The sequence below is a fragment of the Miniopterus natalensis genome, chromosome 18 (assembly GCF_054644295.1).
Source record: "Miniopterus natalensis isolate mMinNat1 chromosome 18, mMinNat1.hap1, whole genome shotgun sequence".
NCBI lineage: Eukaryota > Metazoa > Chordata > Mammalia > Chiroptera > Miniopteridae > Miniopterus > Miniopterus natalensis.
In genome coordinates this window covers 23723027-23733523 of record NC_142098.1, presented here as the reverse complement: position 1 = coordinate 23733523, position 10497 = coordinate 23723027, and the positions used below count along the sequence as shown (strand labels likewise).

The 10497-nt window shown below is 56.5% G+C and overlaps 2 protein-coding genes across 2 annotated transcripts; one reads left to right on the top strand and one right to left on the bottom strand.

Annotated features, from left to right (window-relative positions):
* Positions 1 to 583: 583 nt before the first annotated feature.
* Positions 584 to 1597, top strand: EXOSC6 (exosome component 6). The gene has a single exon (XM_087827140.1). It carries the CDS (start codon positions 599 to 601, stop codon positions 1415 to 1417), a length of 819 nt encoding a protein of 272 aa, XP_087683266.1. The 5' UTR covers positions 584 to 598; the 3' UTR covers positions 1418 to 1597.
* Positions 1598 to 4172: 2575 nt separating this feature from the next.
* LOC148091030 (uncharacterized) lies at positions 4173 to 8868 on the bottom strand. Its single transcript, XM_087827409.1, has 6 exons — positions 8798 to 8868; positions 5357 to 5410; positions 5062 to 5274; positions 4900 to 5030; positions 4418 to 4557; positions 4173 to 4235 (listed from the first exon to the last, which is right to left on the bottom strand). Exons 1-6 carry the CDS (start codon positions 8866 to 8868, stop codon positions 4173 to 4175), a joined length of 672 nt encoding a protein of 223 aa, XP_087683535.1.
* Between the last annotated feature and the right edge of the window lie 1629 nt (positions 8869 to 10497).

Below are 10497 nucleotides of genomic sequence, written 5' to 3'. Positions count from 1 at the left end.
GTGCCCCCTGGGTATAGCAGACTGGCTGACAGGGAGGAAGGAGAAAAAGCAGGTCTGTGCTTAGAAGAGCAGCAGAGGCCAACTGTCAGGGAGAGAGAGGGTGCTGAAGCCTTGAATTGAAGCACATACCAGGTGAGGAGTGTTGGGAATACAAAGAGTTTACACAATCCAGGGCAGCAGAAAGATAATTCTAGTCATTCAACAAGCGTTTATGGCAGCCAGAATTCTGAGGGTACAGGACTGACCAAGACAAAATCATTGCTCTCTTGGGTAAGGCAGTGGGGAACACATAAACAGTCACAGTAATAAGTGTAGAATTAAAATAATTACAATCTTCACAAGTGAAAGGAAGGAGACATACGCCCTGGGATTGCCTTTGTCTGGAAATTAGCGGGGCTAGCTCACGTCCCATTTACGGAGGCCTGCCAGGTGAGTCCACCCATGGAGCCTTGGACAGCCTCTGCTGAGGCCCCAGGGCTGTGCAGAGCTCACCGTTCGCCCTCCAGGAGGGTAGGGGGCGGGGCGGCGCCGCTCGCCACTATCCCGACAGCCCTCGCGAGGGCGCACGGCGGAAGCGGCTCGCACGCCAAGCGCCGCCATGCCCGGGGATCACCGCCGCATCCGCGGGCCAGAGGAGTCTCAGCCGCCGCAGCTGTACGCGGCAGACGAGGAGGAAGTGCCCGACGCCCGCGACCCCGCGCGGCTGCGGCCAGTGTACGCGCGCGCCGGGCTGCTGAGCCAGGCCAAGGGCTCGGCCTACCTGGAGGCGGGAGGCACTAAGGTGCTGTGCGCCGTGTCCGGCCCGCGCCAGGTTGAGGGCGGCGAGCGCGGCGGCGGCCCGGCGGGAGCGGGAGGCGAGACCCCGGCCGCGCTGCGGGGACGCCTGCTCTGTGACTTCCGCCGCGCGCCCTTCGCGGGCCGCCGGCGCCGCGCGCCCCAGGGCGGCAGCGAGGAACGCGAGCTGTCGTTGGCCCTGCAGGAGGCTCTTGAGCCGGCCGTGCGCCTGGGCCTCTACCCGCGCGCGCAGCTCGAGGTGTCAGCTCTGCTGCTGGAGGATGGTGGCTCCGCTCTGGCCGCCGCGCTCACGGCCGCCGCACTCGCGCTGGCGGACGCGGGCATTGAGATGTACGACTTGGTGGTGGGCTGTGGCCTGAGCCGCGCGCCGGGGCCCGCGCCCACCTGGCTGCTGGACCCCACGCGACTCGAGGAGGAGCGCGCCGCCGCCGGCCTCACTGTGGCGCTCATGCCGGTGCTAAACCAGGTGGCGGGGCTGCTGGGCAGTGGGGAGGGAGGCCCGACCGAGAGCTGGGTCGAGGCCGTGCGCATGGGTCTCGAGGGCTGCCAGCGCCTCTACCCTGTACTGCAGCAGTGCCTGGTGCGGGCTGCCCGCCGGAGGGGCGCTGCTACCCCGCCCTGAACCGGAAGCCAGAGGAATGACTGACGCCCAGGACCCGTGCTGCTGCTGCCGCCGACCCCTGAAAGGACCCGCACCGTTGGCTTTCAAACTGCCACCCTGAGAACTCAAAGCACGTGAGAGGATCCGGGGAGGCGCGCACAGAACATGCACTGGACAGCTATGTTGGAACAATTTTTTTTTTTTTTTTTACTAACTGTTCTGTTAAAGATACTTTTCTACTTGAACGAGCTCCTAGTTCCAACCCAAGTTGGAAAGGACTTCAGCCAGGTTTACCTGGAAAACGGGACCTGAAGCTGTCTGACTCCCAAGTTAGAAAGCAAGGACTTCAGCTGGGCTTATGTGGGAAGTGGGACCTGAAGCTCCTCCTGTCTTGTGAGGGACGGACCCTGTGCAGGCCAGCCAGTGACTCCCTTCTGTGTAACTGGGCTGCCTTTGAGAAAATGGACAAGGGGACTGTGCCTTCTCACTTACAGCTAAGCTAAAACAAAGCCTCTTTTATATCTGAAAAAGCCTTCTGTTGTGGTTCTTCTTGGTACAGGATTTAAAGGAGTAAGGCTCTCCTGAGCTGGGTAGTGTGTTCTTAGACTCCTGGTGTCAAGGGCTAGGGACAACATTTTCTAAAATGTGTTCTTTCCCTTAGTGTAACATGAGCAGAAGAGACAGGCTGAAACGAAGGAGGTGCAGGGGTTCATGTAGGGAAATGTAAGCTTTGGGAGAGGAGCTACCCCTCAGGTACCAAAGTCAGGGCCAATGCTGAGGTTTGATGAGTATGGAGAGGGTTGTGTGGCCCCAGGAGCATTCTGGGTGCACCCCAAGCCTCCGGTTTGGTGCTGGGCAAGACCTCAGCTCAGGGTTGGGTAGCTGGAAACAGTTTGGCTCTCAGTAGAAGCCAGTTCCCACCCTTCCTTGGCCTTGTTCAGAGCAGCACAGCCAGAGGCCTCCTTGCTTGCTGATAGGAAGTGGGGGCCTGGACTGGCTTCATTAGCTGGTGTCCCTTATCCAGTCCCAGTCCTGGGAAAGGGCATATGAACTGCCAGGAAAGCTGGATGTTGGGAATCCAGATGCACCCTGGCCATTCCGTAGGGCAAAGCCAGCCTGGCTGACTGACCACAAGGGTGGGATCTTCCGTGGGTGGTTCCTGAGCCCCATAGGTTTGTGCTCAGGTCTGGATTGGAGGAAGGGAAGGCAGCCTGGTCCCCTCTCTGCCATGGTTTGGTTTGAGCTTCTGAAATTGAGTGTCTTGGGTCTGCTTACCTTCTCTAGGAAGGGCTGGCCTAGAGCAGCCCAAGGACTAGAATGAGACTCAGAGACCACACCAAGAACCTGTGACCAGGGAAAAATACAAATTTATTTTTCCCCTTCTGACATGTCCAGAGCAGATTTGAAATAAAAGTGACACACCAGCAAGAGATAAAATAAAAACAGGACATAAAATAACACCCCTATTCTGAAGGATGGGTTAAGATGGATGGGGCATCCGGAACCAGAAGGGGTTATGTGGGGCACATGCTGAGGACCTTAAAGCCCAGTTTCAGATGAAGGGATACTGTAGGATATTTCCTGTACACTGTGGCTGGAGAAAGCTGTCTGGGCCCACTGCTGTGGGATGCTCCACATCCAGATAGGACTGATAGGCTTTGAGGGGAGGAGCATCTGAAGCAGTACCTGCAGTCAGAGAGGGCTGATGGTGGTGCTTCCAGGGGGGCCTTGTCCAGCTGCCCCTTGCAAGATGGCCTCAGCTTCATGAGGATGGTGAGGTGGTGCTGGGCAGTTCCCCATCCCATGCTTGCCAGCTCCTGGACTATCATCTGGAAGCATGACCTCCAAAGCTGAAGACACTGTTATGGAGAGGCTTCCCTGCCGGTCTGGTGGAGCTCTGCCTCCACTTTGTTCTCGCTCCAGAATGGGTGCCTCTAGGTGCCTTAAAAATACAAGGTGCCACTAGGAGGCCTTAAAAATACAAGGCAAGGAAGGGGAGCCATCTGGGAAGGTTCCTGGAGCAGATGAGCTTTGGAGGGGTTTTAACCTACTGGCTGCCCTCCTGGACCGATGCATGGTTCTTCACCTGTAGGAAAAACAAGCAGGACTCTGGCCCAGAGGGCTGACACGCATGGTATGGCTAGGAAAGGGGGGGCCGTCTGCTAACATCTCAATCTCCCACCCCCACCTCCCTTTTTTGGCAGCTTTGGCAGCTCAGATTCTTCCTGAGTCCTGGGAACTGAGGACCACCAGACAAAAAAAAGCATCCTCTCCATCTAGCCCAGTCCTCCCAGATGCAACCCAGCCTGGGCAGCAGCAAAGGGCCCTCTGGAGCCCAGCAGGCCATAGAGTAGAGCTGAGCAGGTGGAAGAAGGGAGGCTTGGCACTCTCGCCTCTTGAGCAGCCCCAGTCTTGCCGAGGTGACTCAAATAGTGGTGGGGGCTTGGCGCACTTCAGGGACCACCAATATGGGAGGAGGGTATGATAGGGCAGGGAACATTCGGGCTCTCTAATGCTGCACAAAGGGTGGTTATTAGATCTAGGCTTGGGTATTCTCCATCCAGGAAGGTATGTTTTCCACAGCGTTCCTGGGGAGCATGGTATCATGAAGATAGCCTAAAGATGGGGGCAGCAAGTGGGGGCGGGGGCAGGAAAAGGGCAGAAATCTGGGTTTTAACAAGCTTACCAGGTGGTTCTTAGGTGAGGGGTCTGGGACCATGAGAGATACCTGTGACGTTCTCTCTACAATACTCAAAGCTCCACCCGCACCCCACCCTTAACCCCCTTCCAGGAGGAGACAGTATTTCAGCCCAGAACTGGCCCAGCTGAGCAACCAAGCCTGAGTTGAGAGGGGATAAGCAGGGCACAGGCCATTTTCTAGGCAATGCCTGTGGTGGATGATATGCCTCCAACCACCACTGTGGGCTCCCACACAAACCCTAGTCCCTCCCTTGCTCACAGAGAGGCCTCACGACCTAAACACGAGAAAGAGGAAGGACGAGGCACCAGGTCACTCACTGCCTCCTCTGGGTCTCTGCTCTTCTTGGAGCTGCCTGCCTCTGGATGGGCCCTCTGGCCCCTGGGCTCCTGCTGGGGTTCAGTGGTTCTGCATGAAGAACCCTTAATTTCAGGGCCTTTGTTTTCTTCACTGTCCTCTGTCCCTGTGCAGGGAGAGTCACCAGTTAATGGCTGGGTTTGGAGGCCCCGGCTGACCCCAGAAGGCCCCTCGATGCCCAGCACTGATCTAGAGTGTCTAGGGCTTGAGAGGACAAATGGGTTTGGGCTAGGACATTCTTCTGGCCCCAGGTATCTACTGAGTGAAGAGGGGGGAATCATAGGGCAACCTAGAAGCCACAGGATCCTATAGCCATGGGAATAGCCAGAGGGAGTGGGGGCGGGAGGACCCATGCAGATAGGGAGAGCCCAAGGCAGGATACCAGGTGCCCCCAGCAGCTTCAGGAGTGGGAAAAGCTGGACACTGCTAAGGGTGTGGGTGGTCTCACCTGGAAGCTGGTCCATGTGCTCCAGGCTCTCCAATAGGCGGTCCACCTGGGCTTTGATCTGGCTCAGCTCCACCCTAATGGAGTGCAGCTCCTCAGCCTGCACTGTTGGTAGAGGGCCCAGAATTGGTGCACCACCAGGCCCAGGAGGCAGGAGGTAGTGCTGCCAGGGCTCCCGGGCCTGCCCTCACCTCCCTAGCCTTGCAGATGAGGGCTGTGCCCTTACACTCACTCTTTATCTGCCCTGGGGGCAGGTGGCTCTTCCTGGGGCCCTTGTGGGGACTAAAGCTTCTCTTGACCCCCATGCCCATGTGGGTCCTCCTGATCTTGGTAGGCACGGGGTTGACTAGTGGAGGGATCCTTTGGTATTTATACATCCTATGAGATAGGAAAGAGAGGGAGTCAGGCCAACCAGTCCCACCTGTTTGCCCAGAGGACCAAGGAGGCAGGACCCACTCACCTGTAGGGAACATCTTCCCTGTACAGCTCATAGTCCAGATCATAGTTACTGCTGCTGTGGCAGAGACAAATGGGGAAGGGGTCACTGTCCTGGGCCAGAGTCCTTGCCCAGACCACAGTTTAATTGGGGAAATAGGTATGAAACTTTTCCTTAGAATCCCAGGATTCTCCACTGGAGGAGCCACTAGGAACTTGATCAAGGTCACTTTGGGAGACCATAGCAAATCAGCATCCCCATGACTGGCCTCTGCTAAGCGGGACCTTCCAGGTGGCAAAAGGGGACAATTGCCTGTAGGCTTCTGGCTGGCCAGAGCTAGGCCCTCGAAAAGCTCCTCTGGGCACTGCTGACAGCCTGGATCTTAGTCTGGCGAGGGATGAAAGGAAAAAGTTAAGTCGGGGCCCACAGCCATGGTGGGGGTGTGAGAGCCTTTAATCCTTGCGGGGGCAGCCAGGATGCTGGGCCAAGCATGGGCAAGGCAATCCAGGCAGGATGGGGGTGTGGCCAGGCCACTTTGTCCTTTACTCCAGGTCCTGGGAGAGAGGATGAGCCTGGAAGGTCCCAGGCTTTCACTGCCTGACCTCACCCTCTTCTCTCAATGACCTTCAGGGAACTGGTCCCCAGGAGGGATGGGGAAATTGGTGGAGAGGGACAACTGGGATCCTGGCCTGGGCAAAAAGGCCCAGTGGGGACACAGCTGCAGGAGTTGCCTGCACCTGAAGCTGGGGTGGGTGATGAATTAGGGAAGTGTGGAGGCAGCAGTTTCTGAAATAACTTTCTGGTCCTATGCCCCATGACCCAGCTTAGGCCTAGCCCACGAGGGGCAATGCCTGTGGCAGTCACTGAGGTGGAATGGAGGACATTGGGGGTGAAGTGGGCCTTCCCTTTCATCCCGCAGGGTCCTCAGGCCTGCGGGTGAGATTTCCGGTCACCCTTGCTCCTGCTTTCTGGCTTCCAGCAGTCAGGGTGGGCGGCCCCAGAACTGCAGGGATGCTGTTTCCTGCGGTGGGAAGTCCGGTCCTTGGAGGAAGGAAAGTGAGCCAGAGCCAGCTGAGTTCGGGGTAGGCTGCGGGGTCAAGACCTGGGTCCTGGGAGTGGTGCAGGAAACAGGCAGCCCCCTGACAGCTAGGAACAACCCAGCTGGGACAGAACTCAGGGTGACAAGTTTCAGCAGAGCACCATCTTTCGGGGAAAATTCTGGCTTGTCCGGGCCTCCTTGGGCTGACTGGGGCTCCCTTCCTTGGACTGGGTCAGACATGGCGTGGGGCCTGTGGCCCACCACCTGAATCGCCACGCAAAATTCACCTCGTAGTAGCAATGGTGGCTCAGTGGTAGAATTCTCTCCGGTCATGCGGGAGGCCCGGATTCGATCCCTGGCCAATGCAAAGGTTAGTTCTTTTCTCCCCCCTTTATTACATTTTTCCTAAAGTGACATTTTAATTGAGTGGTAAAGGAATGGTATTTCACTGACCGCTGAGCATAGACTTGGGAACTACCCAAATTGAAACTGACAGGATGGGTTTCAGAGTTAGGGGTTAGGCACGTGCACTGTTACAGCAGCATCTGCTGCAGACAGGGGTTGTCCCTCCAGACCTGGGGGTCTCCCTGCTCTGCCTACCTCCTCACCTTCACTCAGTCATCAGCCAGGGCTGAGGACTGTGCCCTGGGCTTTTGGCCTTGCCCCTTTCTCCCTAAGGGGTAGTGGCTGCATCAGTCCCCCTGGCCTGGGCTAATGGTTGCAGTCTGCAAGCCCGGGCTTCCCACAAGATAAATGAAATGCACCTTCAGAATGGTGCAGTGGGCAGAGGTCAAGCCACCTGCTCAAGTGTCCTCAGGGTCAGAGGCAAGGGTAGGGGTGGGCTGGGGGTAGGCGGGGTACTGGAGGGGAACTGGGGCAATTCTTCTACCACAAACCTTTCTCTCCAGGTTGACAAGCTCCCTTTTAAGGCCCCCGATCACGTGGCCAGGACTTGACCAGCTCTCATGAAGAGGTCATCCAGCAGCTCAGTGGCCACCAAACCCCATCCTGAACCTGTGCCTCCTCTGGGCAGTATCTCAAGAGGCCAGAGTCATAGCCACCCACTCCACTGCTGCCCCAAACCCTGGGGAAGTGCTTCATTTTCCCCACTAGAGTCCCCTGGGGACCTATGGGTCTGAAGGAGGTCACCCATCCCAGGCCTTGACCTTGAATGCTGGGGCACTTCTAAATGGAGTCTGAGCCCCTACGGGACAGCTGTCATTGCTTCCCATTGCTTCCCTGTTGCTGCACCTGCCCCCGCACCCCTCAGAGGGCCAACAGGACTGGGTCCAAGCCTGCTGGGCAAGGGGGTGGTGGTGGGAAAATATGAAATCTGAAGACAGCAACTGGGACTGAAGAACTGAGTAAGGGGTTCGCTCAGCCTCCAAAGGGCCATGTTAAAAAACACATGAGAGACCTGTGGGAGGGAACCACTTACCTTCCATCACAGATAATTACAAAACCGTATCAACAAACACCCCTAGATAAAAGTCTCCCACATGACGCAGCTAACCAACACATCACATATGCATTTCTGTATCATTGGAGAAGCGCAAGTTTAAAAAACCAGGTGACCCACAAGTACGCATCTACTCATAGCCCAAACAAACGTAGTGAAAAAGCTGCCCACACTGGCACTACTCGCAGGGTGCCTCAGACCCTCAGCCTGCCACCGGCAGGGACAGATTTGGCCTGTTCTCTCTTGGTCAACCTGGAGGTGCAGAGACTTGTCCGAGCAGCCCCAGGCCAGCCCTGCCATCCCACTTCCCAAGATATGAGCCAAGCAAAACCCAAAAGAAGCCGGAACCTTTGGCTGGCACCGGGGTTGTACACGGATGCTGTTCCCAAGAGCAGCCACCTGCCCACGGCCTTCCGCCTCTCCCGCCGCGCGGAAAGCACCCACTTGCCCACTAAAGGGTCCGGAGCTCAGCGCGGCCAACACAAATGCCCAGCCAAGGGACAAAGCGGACACCGTGTTCACACGTATCCTCCTTATGCCTGTGAAAATGGCACGTTGGCTGCCAGAGGTTGGTGACCTTTCTGAAAACGTGTAAAGGTTTCTTGAAGATTTCTGTAAGCTTCCCAAATTACAGTCAAGATTTCATCCAGAAAAGTCTTATTTGTTACTTCTCAAACATATCTATCTGGGAAAAGCCCCCAAGTACCCCACAGGTGAGGCTCCCCTGGGAGGAGGGGGCACCCTCGTCTGCCAGCAGAATGGTGGCTGGGTTACATCAGTGAGAAGGGGCCTTGGAATGAGCTGGGTTGACTCCCTGAATGTACAGACAGAACCTGAGGCCTAGGGAGAAAGGACCTCCTCGGGTGCCACAGTGGCTAGGACAGGCAGCCTGAACTGGGGTCCTTGTTCCATCCCAGGGGAACCCAGAGCCCCAAACAAGCCTCCTTCCCCTGGCAGGCAGACTCACCAGGAGATGGCTGTGTCCCACTGCCTCTTCTGGCCTGGCTGGGCAGGGCTGAGTGTGGGCTCTCGAGCCATGTCTAAATCTGAAGAGAGAACAAGAGAGTAGGCAGAGCATGAGAAGAGGGAGAGAGGGAGGGGTACAGGAGGAAGGGCCAAGTGCACGTGGGCTCCAGCTTGCTTCCTGGGCTGGCCCTTCCCTGCACTTCAGCTCTGAGGTGGGCAGTGCACCCTGAAAGACAGTAATGGGTAGCATGGCCTGGCCTCCTGTGGACCCTGGGTCCGCCTACCCAGGGCTGGGCTTGGGCTTAAGAGGGACCACCTTCATCCTCAGAGGACCATGGTGCTGAGATGAAACCCCACCCTTGGGTATCAACCACGTGAGAGAACCATGGGAGAGAACCACTTACCTCCCACCAGACAGATAATTACAAAAGAGACCCCACACCGTGGGTATCACCCCCATCTCCCAGGCCCTGGAATTTAGGGGTGGTATCATCAAAAGGCAGGAGGGGTAATGTCTGCGATCCTCACGTCCTCCGAGGAGACGCCTAGCCTTGGTCCACGTTAATTCTTGAGTGTCCTCCTGCTGCCTGTCTGCCCACACACTTGCCTGCTCCGCTGCCAGGGCCACACCCCACAGCTGCCTCTGGGCTAAATAAACCCCTGGGCCGGCTGCGTCTGAAATGGCTGGGTGCTCCGAGTGAGAAACCAAGTGAGCAGCCAGCCTTGATTGGCAACCCAATGGCCATGAGTGATTTTTCCCATTCAACCCAAATGCTGGTCTCATGATTGACTTTACATCTGTCATCTCATTAAATCCTCACAGCAACCTCCCAGGGTAGATGCTAACAGTACCCCCATCTTGTAGAAAGGCTCCTGTACGCGTCCAGGATCACGTGGAGAGCAAGTTAGGAGACCGATGAGATCTCAGCCCCCTGCCTCACAACCACTGCAGTGCTCTTAGAAGTTAGAGGACTTACTCAAAGATACTCGGCCACAGGCAGAGCCTGGTTCTGTTGGTGCCGCCAGGTCACGCTCATGCTGCCATTGCACAGGGCTGCTCCGTTACCTGCTCTACCCTGTACAGAACCCAGTGGCTGGTGCGGCCCCTTGTTAGAGCATGGGGCTGACAAGGCCAGCGCTGTAGGCTGGAGTCCTGGCTGCACCAGGTGACTTCTCGCAGTATACATGAGTCATTCTTTTGTCCACTCCACATCTGACCCCCCCTCCTGTGTTAGAGGTATCCCCAGCTTTGAAGCAGAACCTGCCTCCCATGAAACAAGCTGAAAATGCCCCTTTCTGCCTCCCTCCCTTGCAGCTAGGGCCTGGGCACATTGCTTGGCCTCTCTAATCAGGCCCGCATGCCCAGCTTTGAATTAAAGCTGCTGATGTGAAGAAGCACATCTCAGGAATTGATGGTGGCAGTGACAGCAGCTACATCCAGCTTTCAAAGGTGCTGGGACCTCCATTCCTCATTGGTGGTTCTGACTGTGGCATCGGTTCCCAGCAGGAGCATTAGGTCTCTCTTAGATCTGACCCTCCAACGTTCTGGATCTCCTGGGAACTAACCAATATCTTCAACACATTCCTTTTCTACTTAGAGTCTCCAGAATCTGTTTCTGTTGCTTAAAACTAAGAATCTTGATTGATACAAAAATAGAACTAGGAGTGGATGGAGCAAGAAGCCCTGAGGGAAAGAGGGGA

Coding starts and splice junctions, on each gene's coding strand:
- LOC148091030 (XM_087827409.1), bottom strand. CDS start 8,868: ATGGCTCGAGAGCCCACACTCAGCCCTGCCCAGCCAGGCCAGAAGAGG. Junction 5,411..8,797: donor TGGGACACAGCCATCTCCTG/GTGAGTCTGCCT, acceptor TCTCTGCCACAG/CAGCAGTAACTATGATCTGG. Junction 4,558..4,899: donor GCACATGGACCAGCTTCCAG/GTGAGACCACCC, acceptor CTCCCTGCACAG/GGACAGAGGACAGTGAAGAA.
- EXOSC6 (XM_087827140.1), top strand. CDS start 599: ATGCCCGGGGATCACCGCCGCATCCGCGGGCCAGAGGAGTCTCAGCCG.